Consider the following 18009-nt stretch of genomic DNA (forward strand, 5'->3'; position numbering starts at 1 on the left):
ACCCTATGGGCCCTGGTCGACAGTAGTACACTACCCTAAGGGCCCTGGTCGACAGTAGTACACTACCCTAAGGGCCCTGGTCGACAGAGTAAGGAAGTGCTATTTCTTATGCAAATGACCAGCTTACTGCTATTACATTGCTATAACTGAGACAACGTATTTTCACAGTGAAACATGTTAGGTCCCATACAGGATAGCTTCCACACCCACACACACACAGCACACACACATACACACACTAACTGCCGAGGACACACAGATAAGACATACACCCACACATTGGGAGGAAGAGACACAGCCTTGACTTGCAGACACAAGCACACACACACAATCTCCTTCCTAGCCGAACATTGTGTGACTGAGAACAGCCCGACGAGACCCGGAGGAACGACGGACGGCTCAACAGGACCAATCCAAGAAGACAACACCTCAACTGTGGCCAACCAAAAGACCGGGACTTCCAGACTCAACCTACTTTCTGTACTGTACATAACATGCTTGCAATCTGTTATCGGGCCTTTTTTTGCTGGTTCCTCATGAGCTAACGGAATGGCCCGTAATTACGCTGTACCAGATATCTTTACTCTGAATAAACTGTCGCTTGTCATACAATTTACCACTTTGTCTGAATCGATCCTTGACCGGCTCGCCCTTCTACATATCCCATTATCAACAGATTCTTGGTAGCAGAGGATGGTTTACTAACGATTCAGTCGAAGTGAGTTGATTTGGGTGTGTGAGGGCGAGTTGGTGAATAATAATAATAATAATAATATGTGAAAGGACGGTTCACGGAGGACGGGTGAAGACTTTCGGGGGAGGACAACAATTCTGCTCAACTCGGGAAACTGATCTCATGGTGCACCATAAACAAGGTAAGCAAAACCTGTTAAATCAAACTTTGCATATTGTCGTATAGTCTGTCCAAATTTTGATCCGTATTACCGAGTGAGTATGAATTCTTGTGTAAATTTATAATTTGCTGACGAGTCAAAGAACAGTGAAGTAAACATATGTGGTAACAAACCGGCGACGGCCGTGGTGATATAAATCATTGATGAGATATCAGTAAGGGAATAAATTACATTTTATTCATTAAACCTGGCGCCGAGGGGATAAATTGTAATTTTGTCCCGCGACCCGGTCGAGGCCAGTCTGATAGCTTTCAATTGATGAGAGATCACTTGAGGCCTGGAATAGTTCCGATAGGGGTCAGTGAGATAGAGATCAGTAAGGGGATAGATTCATTTTTGTCCATTAAACCTGGCGCCGAGGGGATAAATTGTAATTTTGTCCCGCGACCCGGTCGAGGCCAGTCTGATAGAGGTCCACTGATAGGGGTCGGACATATGTAATTTTAGTTCTGATAGGGGTCAGCACGATAGGGGTCAGTAGGGGAGAAAATTGAATCTTATCCAGGATAAGGTTGAATTCTATCCATTAAACCCGGTAGGACCGGTCTGATAGGGGTCGGCTGATAGGGGTCAGAGAACACGTGTATTTGTAACTGTTTCTATTAAAATGCAATGTTGTAGTAATCATTTACATTAAGACTGTTGGTGGTTAGTTGGAGAGAGAGAGATAGAACTCTATGAGGGTTATATGATAAATCCGAAACTTATATGTTGAATGTATCTGTGTCTTCTGTGTTAAATGTACAATCGGGAACAAAATGACTGATGTATAATTGAAATAATATCTGAATATAATATTTAATATTGAGACTAAATAGTCGAATAGATCCCTTGGTTGCGCGCTCCACAAATGCTATACCGACTCATTCTTTTTTCTCGAACTAAATATACTAAGGAGAAGCTCTGAGATAAGGCAGAATACGAGCAGTAGTGTCTTCTCGAATACATCGTTGATATTAACTAACGCCGGCTAGGTATATTCTAATTATATTCAGATAGTCTGAGAGAATTCCGATCAAGCTACGATTAAATTCCGATTGAATTAAATTAAATTCCGATTAAAGCAAATTCACAATGACGACCCCAATGACTCCTAAGCTGAAATTTAATGATTTTGTCATGCAGGTGAAAGAGGACCCAAAAGCGACTTAACAGAAACAGAGTTTATTCAAGTCCAAACAGGGAATAACAGAAATCCTCTAGTCTGTAGAGGGGAATAACAGGAGAAGCGGCCACAGACTGCAGGTCGCTTCGGGTAGGCGCAGGCCGTAGTTGACAGAGACACCTGCTCACACGCAGCATCTGATGAAGGCAAAAAACACGACAGGACAGGGCGATACACAATCACAGCAAAAACACGACAGGACAGGGCGAAACGCAATCACAGCATGGTGAATACTAAACAAGGAACCGACGGGACAGGAACGGAACACAAAGGAATAAATAGGGACTCTAATCAGGGAAAGGATCGGGAACAGGTGTGGGAAGACTAAATGATGATTAGGGGAATAGGAACAGCTGGGAGCAGGAACGGAACGATAGAGAGAAGAGAGAGCGAGAGAGTGAGAGAGGGAGGGGAGAGAGAGGGATAGAAAGAGGGAAAGAACCAAATAAGACCAGCAGAGGGAAACGAATAGAATGGGGAGCACAGGGACAAGACATGATAATAAATGACAAACATGACAGTACCCCCACTCACCGAGCGCCTCCTGGCGCACTCGAGGAGGAATCCTGGCGGCAACGGAGGAAATCATCGATGAGTGAACGGTCCAGCACGTCCCGAGACGGAACCCAACTCCTCTCCTCAGGACCGTAACCCTCCCAATCCACTAAGTATTGGTGACCCCGTCCCCGAGAACGCATGTCCATGATCTTATGTACCTTGTAAATAGGTGCGCTCTCGACAAGGACGGGAGGGGGAGGGAAGACGAACGGGGTGCGAAGAAAGGGCTTAACACAGGAGACATGGAAGACAGGATGGACGCGACGAAGATGTCGCGGAAGAAGCAGTCGCACAGCGACAGCATTGACGACCTGGGAGACACGGAACGGACCAATGAACCGCGGAGTCAACTTACGAGAAGCTGTCGTAAGAGGAAGGTTGCGAGTGGAAAGCCACACTCTCTGGCCGCAACAATACCTTGGACTCTTAATCCTGCGTTTATTGGCGGCTCTCATCGTCTGTGCCCTGTAACGGCAAAGTGCAGACCTCACCCTCCTCCAGGTGCGCTCACAACGTTGGACAAACGCTTGAGCGGAGGGAACGCTGGACTCGGCAAGCTGGGATGAGAACAGAGGAGGCTGGTAACCCAGACTACTCTGAAACGGAGATAACCCGGTAGCAGACGAAGGAAGCGAATTGTGAGCGTATTCTGCCCAGGGGAGCTGTTCTGCCCAAGACGCAGGGTTTCTGAAAGAAAGGCTGCGTAGTATGCGACCAATCGTCTGATTGGCCCTCTCTGCTTGACCGTTAGACTGGGGATGAAACCCGGAAGAGAGACTGACGGACGCACCAATCAAACGACAGAACTCCCTCCAAAACTGTGACGTGAATTGCGGGCCTCTGTCTGAAACGGCGTCTAACGGGAGGCCATGAATTCTGAATACATTCTCAATAATGATTTGTGCCGTCTCCTTAGCGGAAGGAAGTTTAGCGAGGGAATGAAATGTGCCGCCTTAGAGAACCTATCGACAACCGTAAGAATCACAGTCTTCCCCGCAGACAAAGGCAGACCGGTAATGAAGTCTAAGGCGATGTGAGACCATGGTCGAGAAGGAATGGGGAGCGGTCTGAGACGACCGGCAGGAGGAGAGTTACCCGACTTAGTCTGCGCGCAGTCCGAACAAGCAGCCACGAAACGGCGCTTGTCACGCTCCTGAGTCGGCCACCAAAAGCGCTGGCGAATAGACGCAAGAGTGCCTCGAACACCGGGATGACCAGCTAACTTGGCAGAGTGAGCCCACTGAAGAACAGCCAGACGAGTGGAAACAGGAACGAAAAGGAGGTTACTAGGACAAGCGCGCGGCGACGCAGTGTGCGTGAGTGCTTGCTTAACCTGTCTTTCAATTCCCCAGACTGTTAACCCGACAACACGCCCATAAGGAAGAATCCCCTTGGGATCAGTAGAAGCCACAGAAGAACTAAACAGACGGGATAAGGCATCAGGCTTGGTGTTCTTGCTACCCGGACGGTAAGAAATCACAAACTCGAAACGAGCGAAAAACAACGCCCAACGAGCTTGACGGGCATTAAGTCGTTTGGCAGAACGGATGTACTCAAGGTTCTTATGGTCTGTCCAAACGACAAAAGGAACGGTCGCCCCCTCCAACCACTGTCGCCATTCACCTAGGGCTAAGCGGATGGCGAGCAGTTCACGGTTACCCACATCATAGTTGCGCTCAGATGGCGACAGGCGATGAGAAAAATAAGCGCAAGGATGAACCTTATCGTCAGACTGGAAGCGCTGGGATAGAATGGCTCCCACGCCTACCTCTGAAGCGTCAACCTCGACAATGAATTGTCTAGTGACGTCAGGAGTAACGAGGATAGGAGCGGACGTAAAACGTTCTTTAAGAAGATCAAAAGCTCCCTGGGCGGAACCGGACCACTTAAAACACGTCTTGACAGAAGTAAGAGCTGTGAGAGGGGCAGCAACTTGACCGAAATTACGAATGAAACGCCGATAGAAATTAGCGAAACCTAAAAAGCGCTGCAACTCGACACGTGACCTTGGAACGGGCCAATCACTGACAGCTTGGACCTTAGCGGAATCCATCTGAATGCCTTCAGCGGAAATAACGGAACCGAGAAAAGTAACGGAGGAGACATGAAAAGAGCACTTCTCAGCCTTTACGTAGAGACAATTCTCTAAAAGGCGCTGTAGAACACGTCGAACGTGCTGAACATGAATCTCGAGTGACGGAGAAAAAATCAGGATATCGTCAAGATAGACAAAAACAAAGATGTTCAGCATGTCTCTCAGAACATCATTAACTAATGCCTGAAAAACAGCTGGCGCATTGGCGAGACCGAACGGCAGAACCCGGTACTCAAAATGCCCTAACGGAGTGTTAAACGCCGTTTTCCACTCGTCCCCCTCTCTGATGCGCACGAGATGGTAAGCGTTACGAAGGTCCAACTTAGTAAAGCACCTGGCTCCCTGCAGAATCTCGAAGGCTGATGACATAAGGGGAAGCGGATAACGATTCTTAACCGTTATGTCATTCAGCCCTCGATAATCCACGCAGGGGCGCAGAGTACCGTCCTTCTTCTTAACAAAAAAGAACCCCGCCCCGGCCGGAGAAGAAGAAGGCACTATGGTACCGGCGTCAAGAGACACAGACAAATAATCCTCGAGAGCCTTACGTTCGGGGGCCGACAGAGAGTATAGTCTACCTCGAGGAGGAGTGGTCCCCGGAAGGAGATCAATACTACAATCATACGACCGGTGAGGAGGAAGGGAGTTGGCTCGGGACCGACTGAAGACCGTGCGCAGATCATGATATTCCTCCGGCACTCCTGTCAAATCGCCAGGTTCCTCCTGAGAAGTAGGGACAGAAGAAACGGGAGGGATGGCAGACATTAAACACTTCACATGACAAGAAACGTTCCAGGATAGGATAGAATTACTAGACCAATTAATAGAAGGATTATGACATACTAGCCAGGGATGACCCAAAACAACAGGTGTAAACGGTGAACGGAAAATCAAAAAAGAAATAGTCTCACTGTGGTTACCAGATACTGTGAGAGTTAAAGGTAGTGTCTCAAATTTGATACTGGGAAGATGACTACCATCTAAGGCAAACATGGGCGTAGGCTTGTCTAACGGTCTGAAAGGAATGTTATGTTTCCGAACCCATGCTTCGTCCATGAAACAACCCTCAGCCCCAGAGTCAATCAAGGCACTGCATGTAGCACCCGAACCGGTCCAGCGTAGATGGACCGACATAGTAGTACAAGATCTAGATGAAGGGACCTGAGTAGTAGCGCTCACCAGTAGCCCTCCGCTTACTGATGGGCTCTGGCCTCTTACTGGACATGAATTAACAAAATGTCCAGCAACTCCGCAATAGAGGCACAGGCGGTTGGTGATCCTCCGTTCCCTCTCCTTAGTCGAGATGCGAATCCCTCCCAGCTGCATGGGCTCAGTCTCAAAGCCAGAGGAGGGAGATGGTTGCGATGCGGAGCAGGGAAACACCGTTGATGCGAGCTCTTGTCATGCAGGTGAAAGAGGACCCAAACGCGACTTAACAGAAACAGAGTTTATTAAAGTCCAAAACGGAATAACAGAAATCCTCTAGATTTGTAGAGGGGAAAACAACTGGAGAAGCGGCCACAGACTGCAGGTCGCTTCGGGTAGGCGCAGGCCGTAGTCGACTGAGACACCTGCTCACACGCAGCATCTGATGAAGGCACAAAACACGACAGGACAGGGTGATACACAATCACGGCAAAAACACGACAGGACAGGGCGAAACGCAATCACAGCATGGTGAATACAATACAAGGAACCGACGGAACAGGAACGGATCACAAAGGAATAAATAGGGACTCTAATCAGGGGAAAGGATCGGGAACAGGTGTGGGAAGACTAAATGATGATTAGGGGAATAGGAACAGCTGGGAGCAGGAACGGAACGACAGAGAGAAGAGAGAGCGAGAGAGTGAGAGAGGGAGGGGGAGAGAGAGGGATAGAACCAAACAAGACCAGCAGAGGGAAACGAATAGCATGGGAGCACAGGGACAAGACATGACAATAAATGACAAACATGACAGTACCCCCCACTCACCGAGCGCCTCCTGGCGCACTCGAGGAGGAATCCTGGCGGCAACGGAGGAAATCATCGATGAGCGAACGGTCCAGCACGTCCCGAGACGGAACCCAACTCCTCTCCTCAGGACCGTAACCCTCCCAATCCACTAGGTATTGGTGACCCCGTCCCCGAGAACGCATGTCCATAATCTTATGTACCTTGTAAATAGGTGCGCTCTCGACAAGGACGGGAGGGGGGAGGGAAGACGAACGGGGTGCGAAGAAAGGGCTTAACACAGGAGACATGGAAGACAGGATGGACGCGACGAAGATGTCGCGGAAGAAGCAGTCGCACAGCGACAGGATTGACGACCTGGGAGACACGGAACGGACCAATGAACCGGAGTCAACTTACGAGAAGCTGTCGTAAGAGGAAGGTTGCGAGTGGAAAGCCACACTCTCTGGCCGCAACAATACCTTGGACTCTTAATCCTGCGTTTATTGGCGGCTCTCACCGTCTGTGCCCTGTAACGGCAAAGTGCAGACCTCACCCTCCTCCAGGTGCGCTCACAACGTTGGACAAACGCTTGAGCGGAGGGAACGCTGGACTCGGCAAGCTGGGATGAGAACAGAGGAGGCTGGTAACCCAGACTACTCTGAAACGGAGATAACCCGGTAGCAGACGAAGGAAGCGACCAGTGAGCGTATTCTGCCCAGGGAGCTGTTCTGCCCAAGACGCAGGGTTTCTGAAAGAAAGGCTGCGTAGTATGCGACCAATCGTCTGATTGGCCCTCTCTGCTTGACCGTTAGACTGGGGATGAAACCCGGAAGAGAGACTGACGGACGCACCAATCAAACGACAGAACTCCCTCCAAAACTGTGACGTGAATTGCGGGCCTCTGTCTGAAACGGCGTCTAACGGGAGGCCATGAATTCTGAATACATTCTCAATAATGATTTGTGCCGTCTCCTTAGTGGAAGGAAGTTTAGCGAGGGGAATGAAATGTGCCGCCTTAGAGAACCTATCGACAACCGTCAGAATCACAGTCTTCCCCGCAGACAAAGGCAGACCGGTAATGAAGTCTAAGGCAATGTGAGACCATGGTCGAGAAGGAATGGGGAGCGGTCTGAGACGACCGGCAGGAGGAGAGTTACCCGACTTAGTCTGCGCGCAGTCCGAACAAGCAGCCACGAAACGGCGCGTGTCACGCTCCTGAGTCGGCCACCAAAAGCGCTGGCGAATAGACGCAAGAGTGCCTCGAACACCGGGATGACCAGCTAACTTGGCAGAGTGAGCCCACTGAAGAACAGCCAGACGAGTGGAAACAGGAACGAAAAGGAGGTTACTAGGACAAGCGCGCGGCGACGCAGTGTGCGTGAGTGCTTGCTTAACCTGTCTTTCAATTCCCCAGACTGTTAACCCGACAACACGCCCATAAGGAAGAATCCCCTCGGGATCAGTAGAAGCCACAGAAGAACTAAACAGACGGGATAAGGCATCAGGCTTGGTGTTCTTGCTACCCGGACGGTAAGAAATCACAAACTCGAAACGAGCGAAAACAACGCCCAACGAGCTTGACGGGCATTAAGTCGTTTGGCAGAACGGATGTACTCAAGGTTCTTATGGTCTGTCCAAACGACAAAGGAACGGTCGCCCCCTCCAACCACTGTCGCCATTCGCCTAGGGCTAAGCGGATGGCGAGCAGTTCACGGTTACCCACATCATAGTTGCGCTCAGATGGCGACAGGCGATGAGAAAAATAAGCGCAAGGATGAACCTTATCGTCAGACTGGAAGCGCTGGGATAGGATGGCTCCCACGCCTACCTCTGAAGCGTCAACCTCGACAATGAATTGTCTAGTGACGTCAGGAGTAACGAGGATAGGAGCGGACGTAAAACGTTCTTTTAGAAGATCAAAAGCTCCCTGGGCGGAACCGGACCACTTAAAACACGTCTTAACAGAAGTAAGAGCTGTGAGAGGGGCAGCAACTTGACCGAAATTACGAATGAAACGCCGATAGAAATTAGCGAAACCTAAAAAAAGCGCTGCAACTCGACACGTGACCTTGGAACGGGCCAATCACTGACAGCTTGGACCTTAGCGGAATCCATCTGAATGCCTTCAGCGGAAATAACGGAACCGAGAAAAGTAACGGAGGAGACATGAAAAGAGCACTTCTCAGCCTTTACGTAGAGACAATTCTCTAAAAGGCGCTGTAGAACACGTCGAACGTGCTGAACATGAATCTCGAGTGACGGAGAAAAAATCAGGATATCGTCAAGATAGACAAAAACAAAAATGTTCAGCATGTCTCTCAGAACATCATTAACTAATGCCTGAAAAACAGCTGGCGCATTGGCGAGACCGAACGGCAGAACCCGGTACTCAAAATGCCCTAACGGAGTGTTAAACGCCGTTTTCCACTCGTCCCCCTCTCTGATGCGCACGAGATGGTAAGCGTTACGAAGGTCCAACTTAGTAAAGCACCTGGCTCCCTGCAGAATCTCGAAGGCTGATGACATAAGGGGAAGCGGATAACGATTCTTAACCGTTATGTCATTCAGCCCTCGATAATCACGCAGGGGCGCAGAGTACCGTCCTTCTTTTTAACAAAAGAACCCCGCCCCGGCCGGAGAAGAAGAAGGCACTATGGTACCGGCGTCAAGAGACACAGACAAATAATCCTCGAGAGCCTTACGTTCGGGAGCCGACAGAGAGTATAGTCTACCTCGAGGAGGAGTGGTCCCCGGAAGGAGATCAATACTACAATCATACGACCGGTGAGGAGGAAGGGAGTTGGCTCGGGACCGACTGAAGACCGTGCGCAGATCATGATATTCCTCCGGCACTCCTGTCAAATCGCCAGGTTCCTCCTGAGAAGTAGGAACAGAAGAAACGGGAGGGATGGCAGACATTAAACACTTCACATGACAAGAAACGTTCCAGGATAGGATAGAATTACTAGACCAATTAATAGAAGGATTATGACATACTAGCCAGGGATGACCCAAAACAACAGGTGTAAACGGTGAACGGAAAATCAAAAAGAAATAGTCTCACTGTGGTTACCAGATACTGTGAGAGTTAAAGGTAGTGTCTCAAATTTGATACTGGGAAGATGACTACCATCTAAGGCAAACATGGGCGTAGGCCTGTCTAACGGTCTGAAAGGAATGTTATGTTTCGAACCCATGCTTCGTCCATGAAACAACCCTCAGCCCCAGAGTCAATCAAAGCACTGCATGTAGCACCCGAACCGGTCCAGCGTAGATGGACCGACATAGTAGTACAAGATCTAGATGAAGGGACCTGAGTAGTAGCGCTCACCAGTAGCCCTCCGCTTACTGATGGACTCTGGCCTCTTACTGGACATGAATTAACAAAATGTCCAGCAACTCCGCAATAGAGGCACAGGCGGTTGGTGATCCTCCGTTCCCTCTCCTTATTCGAGATGCGAATCCCTCCCAGCTGCATGGGCTCAGTCTCAAAGCCAGAGGAGGGAGATGGTTGCGATGCGGAGCAGGGAAACACCGTTGATGCGAGCTCTCTTCCACGAGCCCGGTGACGAAGATCTACCCGTCGTTCTATGCGGATGGCGAGAGCAATCAAAGAATCCACATCTGATGGAACCTCCCGGGAGAGAATCTCATCCTTAACCACTGCGTGGAGTCCCTCCAGAAAACGAGCGAGCAGCGCCGGCTCGTTCCACTCACTAGAGGCAGCAAGAGTGCGAAACTCAATGGAATAATCCGTTATGGACCGTTCACCTTGGCATAAGGAAGCCAGGGCCCTAGAAGCCTCCCCACCAAAAACTGAACGGTCAAAACCCGAATCATCTCCTCTTTAAAGTTCTGGAATCTGTTAGAGCAATCAGCCCTTGCCTCCCAGATAGCTGTGCCCCATTCTCGAGCCCGGCCAGTAAGGAGTGAAATGACGTAAGCAACCCGAGCTCTCTCTCTAGAGTATGTGTGGGGTTGGAGAGAGAACACAATCTCACACTGCGTGAGAAAGGAGCGGCACTCAGTGGGCTGCCCGGAGTAGCAAGGTGGGTTATTAACCCTGGGTTCTGGAGGCTCGGCAGGCCAGGGAGTAACAGGTGGCACGAGACGTAGACTCTGGAACTGTCCAGAGAGGTCGGAAACCTGAGCGGCCAGGTTCTCCACGGCATGGCGAGCAGCAGACAATTCCTGCTCGTGTCTGCCGAGCATGGCTCCTTGGATCTCGACGGCAGTGTAACGAGCGTCTGAAGTCGCTGGGTCCATTCCTTGGTCGGTTCCTTCTGTCATGCAGGTGAAAGAGGACCCAAACGCGACTTAACAGAAACAGAGTTTATTAAAGTCCAAAACGGAATAACAGAAATCCTCTAGATTTGTAGAGGGGAAAACAACTGGAGAAGCGGCCACAGACTGCAGGTCGCCGGGTAGGCGCAGGCCGTAGTCGACTGAGACACCTGCTCACACGCAGCATCTGATGAAGGCACAAAACACGACAGGACAGGGTGATACACAATCACGGCAAAAACACGACAGGACAGGGCGAAACGCAATCACAGCATGGTGAATACAATACAAGGAACCGACGGAACAGGAACGGATCACAAAGGAATAAATAGGGACTCTAATCAGGGGAAAGGATCGGGAACAGGTGTGGGAAGACTAAATGATGATTAGGGGAATAGGAACAGCTGGGAGCAGGAACGGAACGACAGAGAGAAGAGAGAGCGAGAGAGTGAGAGAGGGAGGGGGAGAGAGAGGGATAGAACCAAACAAGACCAGCAGAGGGAAACGAATAGCATGGGGAGCACAGGGACAAGACATGACAATAAATGACAAACATGACAGCTCTCTTCCACGAGCCCGGTGACGAAGATCTACCCGTCGTTCTATGCGGATGGCGAGAGCAATCAAAGAGTCCACATCTGATGGAACCTCCCGGGAGAGAATCTCATCCTTAACCACTGCGTGGAGTCCCTCCAGAAAACGAGCGAGCAGCGCCGGCTCGTTCCACTCACTAGAGGCAGCAAGAGTGCGAAACTCAATAGAATAATCCGTTATGGACCGTTCACCTTGGCATAAGGAAGCCAGGGCCCTAGAAGCCTCCCTACCAAAAACTGAACGGTCAAAAACCCGAATCATCTCCTCTTTAAAGTTCTGGAACTTGTTAGAGCAATCAGCCCTTGCCTCCCAGATAGCTGTGCCCCATTCTCGAGCCCGGCCAGTAAGGAGTGAAATGACGTAAGCAACCCGAGCTCTCTCTCTAGAGTATGTGTTGGGTTGGAGAGAGAACACAATCTCACACTGCGTGAGAAAGGAGCGGCACTCAGTGGGCTGCCCGGAGTAGCAAGGTGGGTTATTAACCCTAGGTTCTGGAGGCTCGGCAGGCCAGGAAGTAACAGGTGGCACGAGACGTAGACTCTGGAACTGTCCAGAGAGGTCGGAAACCTGAGCGGCCAGGTTCTCCACGGCATGGCGAGCAGCAGACAATTCCTGCTCGTGTCTGCCGAGCATGGCTCCTTGGATCTCGACGGCAGTGTAACGAGCGTCTGAAGTCGCTGGGTCCATTCCTTGGTCGGTTCCTTCTGTCATGCAGGTGAAAGAGGACCCAAAAGCGACTTAACAGAAACAGAGTTTATTCAAGTCCAAACAGGGAATAACAGAAATCCTCTAGTCTGTAGAGGGAATAACAGGAGAAGCGGCCACAGACTGCAGGTCGCTTCGGGTAGGCGCAGGCCGTAGTTGACAGAGACACCTGCTCACACGCAGCATCTGATGAAGGCAAAAAACACGACAGGACAGGGCGATACACAATCACAGCAAAAACACGACAGGACAGGGCGAAACGCAATCACAGCATGGTGAATACTAAACAAGGAACCGACGGGACAGGAACGGAACACAAAGGAATAAATAGGGACTCTAATCAGGGAAAGGATCGGGAACAGGTGTGGGAAGACTAAATGATGATTAGGGGAATAGGAACAGCTGGGAGCAGGAACGGAACGATAGAGAGAAGAGAGCGAGAGAGTGAGAGAGGGAGGGGAGAGAGAGGGATAGAAAGAGGGAAAGAACCAAATAAGACCAGCAGAGGGAAACGAATAGAATGGGGAGCACAGGGACAAGACATGATAATAAATGACAAACATGACAGATTTCCTAGACAAAAAAATGGAATATAGATCAGGGGGAAAGGAACAATGGAAGCCTATAAAGAAAGTCTGGGAGGGATTTAAGTTAAAATGAACACAGGTAGGTTATCTAGGAGGGGGGCCGCCAACCGGGGTTCAGCTGAGTACGATGGAATGTGGGTTAAGAGAAGAGAAGCTAGAGATAAAGAGGCAGAAAAAGAACAAAAATCACTTAATTTAAGAAAGAAGGGACTAAACAGAGAGAAAGGGCAGAAGCTGAACTAAAAATAGGAACTTGGGCTATCGAAGAGACACGCAGGGTACAACTGAATATATATTTCAATTGGTCAAAATATACATATATATTTACTAAAACATACAATACATGACACATGGTGACCCCGACGTGATCTGGTAAAAGGACATCGCTGGACATTGGTGTGCCAGCCGATTGGCCAGTACTGTCGTCGGACGGTGTGTCTCACAAATCCTGACCGGTCAACTAAAAAAGGGTAAGCAGACACCTGTTGTGAAAAACTAAAGTTCTGCACATTGGAGTTATCCAAATTTAGTTTTGTGAGACACCTGTTTGATGTAAGTTACTAAATTTAAACTATTATGATGTGTGAGATTGGAAAATAGTTGAGAAAGTAATATCTCCATTGGCAACTGCAATTTTATTATTGATCAACCATACTTAATGGTGCATTGTGTATGGGATGTACTAGTATGCCTGGCTGGTAGGTGGTAACAGAGAACACTTACTACATGTATGAATGGTGGGTAATGGGTGACCACCAAAGCTTGAATGGATAGTCTGGGACTACATGTATGATTCATTCTAGTTCATTATAAAAGTGTGATTGGATAGTCTGGGACTACATGTATGAGTGGTGGGTAACGAGTGATCACCAAAGTGCGAATAGAAAGCCATATGATGCGAACGTGATGTACTAGGCAGGGCCAAGTGTGAATGACGGATATTTAAATTGATTACTCGGGCTTGAGACCGATTTAGCCTTAGGGGAAAGGGTCTCTCTGAGGTCCTAACAAAGCATAGGTGTGTGTGAAGTACATTGGGTAGTGAAGTAAAGGTGATAACCCAGGGGACACTAGACTTCTTAATACCCTAGGGGACCCACAGTGCATAATTGAGTTCTTACTTTAGACCTAATTGGGGGCCGATTTAGCCGTAGGGAAAGGGTACCACATGGGTTTTAGTAAAGGCATAGGTTGTTGACAGTATTGTAGTGTACATAAAATGTCGTTGGAAATAGAAAAGGTGTTGAAAACGCTGAAGTCCACTCTAGAATTGAATGAAGGCAGAGAGGGTAAGGAGTGGAAGAGACGGGGTGAGAAGCTGTACAGAGAATGGACAGAAGGCGGGGCCATTGCATCTCCTACTGGTCTGCTTGCTGGGGAGAATGAAGATTTGTGTGTGTATGGTGTAAATTGAAGCTTACTGGCGTAAATGAAGATTTGTGAGACTCAAATCGTGTGCATGAAATACGCTTGATATTCAGTCGGGGACTAATATCGGTATGAATGAGGTCGGGGACCAAGCGAGTGTGGTACATTAGGTATTTCAGTTGGAGCTGGTACCGGTGAGAATGTTGAAAAAGTTGCAGGCTTGCTGATGAGAGTTATATCATAGAATATTGAACTATACTAATATTGTAGAATTACATAATCAACATCTGAACATACTTACGTTAAACATTAATTGAGCCACTGAGTAATAGATAAGATATACACTAGGGACGGGGCTACGGGTGTGGTCGATGTAAGACGGGAGTGGTGTTCTAACCAAGTGCTGAGAAATAAGGTAGATTTATTTTGTTCTTTTAATTAATTTACACAGGTACTACCCGGTTATTGATTTTGGTTTGATTGTTCAGATAACACCACTGAAATTAAACAGGAGGTTAAGGTAGACTAACATTAGAATCTGTTTTCATTATGGGGAACAATGAAAGGCCCGCAGAGGGGATTGCAGGCTGAGGTTTTTATGTTAAAGGGACAGTGCACGTTTATCACAGTTGCGTGTGTGTCTAATGGCTGGGTATTTAAGAAGTATTTTTGCGGAGACAATTTGGAGAAACACGAATAAAACATGAAACATCGAGACAAATTATTTGAGTTTGAGGGGATTATCATAATTATTAGGTTTTGTTTTTGTAGTAAACGTTTGGGTTAAGGGGATTTCCACGTTCCCAGAGACATGGTATTTTACAGATAGGGGAAAAGGCCGACGGAGGGGCCCTCCCCCGCACTGCAGAGACCTTGAAGGTTGGAGAGAAGAGAGGAGCGGTTTTGGAAGGGGAGAGTTGGACATGTGGAAAATGATGGGGGCGCTCCTACATGATAATGTCAGAACAGAAGGATAATATACTAATCTTACCTAAGTCATTATTTAGAGTAGGTAAGGTTGTTACCTGGGCAGAGCCAGGTATCAAAAGGGGGATGGGTAAATTGTGGTCTAGGATAGGATGGGGCCTATTGGATAAGAAACTAATAATTTAAAAAAAAATGTAGCTAACAAATGGACATAGAAGTTAAAGATATAATCAGATAAAACATATGAGAAATTGTTTGTTAACCAAGCCTGTATGTCCAGGATTTTATGCATTACAGGTGAACTACAGGTGAAGTCACTCAATCCAGTCCCAGAGGCTTGGGGACCATACCAAAGACCCCTGGTGACAGCTAGCCGAAAGAGCTACCCAGATTCATATCGCACGGTGGGAGGGTAAGACACATTTCACTGTCGGACAATAAACAGTGTTCGAGAGGAGAACTGGAATTAACAGAATTCCGGGGGCCATCTCTCGAATGAAGTAACCCTCCCTGTCCTGTCACCCCTGTTTTTGTTCATAGAAGTGAAGATGTGTCTGGCTCTTGCTAAGTGATGTGTTCTTGGGAAAAGGGTGGGGCTTCAAATGGAAGCTGTTCGTCTGAGCTGTCTTATCGTGGGTGACATATTCCTGATTCAGCACATCCTACTTGAGTATGCGGAGAGTGGTAATTTGACCCATGGTTTAGACGATGAGGATTTTGTTCCAAAATAAGCATAAGAGATCCCTAGATCTGGGTAGACAGGAAGTTAGAGTAGAGATTACATGATAACCGACTTCGGACAGTTCTAGGATTGGAGAAGAGGGTATCCTTATAGCATAGGGGATCCCACAAAGGTGGATAGGTTTTCCATGATATGGGGAAAACCTGGGAGCACTGTTGAACTTTGTAAAGGTGATGAAATCCTACTAACCATCACAACTATTAAACTCTCTGATGAAGGCACTTACACCCTCGGACTACAAAGGACGAGGACAGACATGATGGGTGTGTTTTCTATTAAGGTGCTGCCAAAACCAGAGCCAGACACACTCCTCTACCACCCCTGGACCGAACCTGCCACCTACCACCACTGTGTTAAAAATACCATTCAGGTAATTAATGTTAGAGACTATTCAGCTATTGATCAATTAGGCACTGAGACTGGTTTTGATGGTGGTGACAATTTGTGGCTGTCCTATATGAGGTATACAGCTAAAACCCTGAGAAGAAAGGACTGCATTATTTGTAGTCATGCTAGACCTGTTCTGGCTACACACCCATTTGCTGTAGGAGAAGGAGAGGGGTGGTTGTGTATTCTGAGAAGTTTTTACCAGGTTAAGCCCAATTCAACCCTATGTTCCTCTTTGAGCCTTGTGTTTCCTGCAGTACCTCCTCATCGGGTACCTCCTCATCGGGCCTCTTGGGGTGTTGAGGCATATGGGGGCAATTACAGTTGCATCACGGGTACAGGTAATGGCATTGATTATGGGAGATTGCCTGAAGCTGATTGCAGTAGTAACATAACCATTAATTCCACTTGGCCAGTTACAGGCCTAAACCAAACTAGTGGTCTGGCTGATGTGTGGTGGATGTGTGGAGCCAAAAGAGTGCTGAGACCCATTCTTAGAGGAGAATGGCAAGGTACGTGTGGTCTGACCAGTTTGATAATTCCACTGACCATTGTTGATGTTGCTGCTGAACAGCTGTTGGGTTCTGTATCCAGGGGACCTGAAAACATTCCATCCCATGGGAGACATAGACGTAGTGCTCCATGGACAGAGGATGTAGTTGACATACACACTAACCTGTTGGGAGTGCCAGTGGGGGTTCCTCATGAGTTTCAGGCCTTGGGTAGGAATGATGGACTCTGGCACTTACTACCTATTATGGGTCCAGCCATAGTGGATGCTAGACAGACTGCATGGATTAATTATATCTACTATAATCAACAGCGTTTTGTGAATTACTCCCGTGATGCACTCACTGGTATGTCTGAACAGCTTGAGGCCACATCTAGGGTTGCCAGACAGAATAGACTTGCTTTGGATATGCTTCTTGCCAGTCAGGGGGGCGTCTGCAAGATGTTCGGTGAACAACGTTGCACGTTTATTCCTAATAACACCAGTCCTGATGGTAGTATATCTAAGGCCCTTAGTGGGCTTGATGCACTATCTGCTGAGATGAGGACCATGGCGGGGGTTGAGGAGTCTGTTCTCTTGGCCTGTTTTGGTAAGTACACTGGTATGATGGTTACTGGATTTCTGACCCTAATTCTTGTATTATTTGTTATTGATGTGATGTGCTGCTTGCATCATACCGTGTTTTAAGAAGTCTGTTACAGATGTGGTGAAGGCTTCAGGGAGGATGGGACTGACTGAGGATGACACACGGTATGCTGTGGGTGAGGTAGTAGAATAATACATTTTACACCACCACAGTTCCTTGTTATACATTTGTATGATAGGTTTTCTTTCCAGTATGTTTGTTCTCCCTGTTGTGAAGGTTTAGAGTCCCTGGGTGGCAAGGAGCCCACCTGGTACAGGATAGGAGTAGCTGAGAGGACCAGATGGTTTATAATAATGCTTTACTCTGTTTTCCATGACCAAAGTTTTATCCTACATCTTACATGTCAATAAACAATAAAGTCTTATCCTGTTTTTGACAAAAGGGGGAAACAAAAGCATATATCACTTGTCCATTTTTTCTATTTTTCTTGGTTGATTTTTCTTTTCGGTTTTACTGTTTTATTAATAATAAACTTTTTATTATTTTCATGAAATGCTATTAACATATTACTATGTTGGGACTGCTGAAATAAAGGATAATGAGTGACACCCTAGCGGGTGTCAAAAGGGGGACTTAAATTTCACACCATT

General features: G+C 47.9%; 2 protein-coding genes across 4 annotated transcripts in view; one reads left to right on the forward strand and one right to left on the reverse strand.

Moving 5' to 3' along the window:
* The window catches only part of LOC124025617 (lipopolysaccharide-induced tumor necrosis factor-alpha factor homolog), a 34073-nt gene that overhangs the window by 8539 nt on the left and 7525 nt on the right, over positions 1 to 18009 (reverse strand). The gene's annotated exons all lie outside the window — the stretch shown is intronic.
* On the forward strand, positions 14459 to 17546 carry LOC124025616. The gene is made up of 2 exons (XM_046338963.1): positions 14459 to 14621; positions 15414 to 17546. The coding sequence occupies exon 2, from the start codon at positions 16003 to 16005 to the stop codon at positions 17458 to 17460; it is 1458 nt and encodes a 485-aa protein (XP_046194919.1). The 5' UTR covers positions 14459 to 14621; positions 15414 to 16002; the 3' UTR covers positions 17461 to 17546.

The sequence above is a fragment of the Oncorhynchus gorbuscha genome, unplaced genomic scaffold (genome assembly GCF_021184085.1).
Source record: "Oncorhynchus gorbuscha isolate QuinsamMale2020 ecotype Even-year unplaced genomic scaffold, OgorEven_v1.0 Un_scaffold_2306, whole genome shotgun sequence".
Classification (NCBI taxonomy): domain Eukaryota; kingdom Metazoa; phylum Chordata; class Actinopteri; order Salmoniformes; family Salmonidae; genus Oncorhynchus; species Oncorhynchus gorbuscha.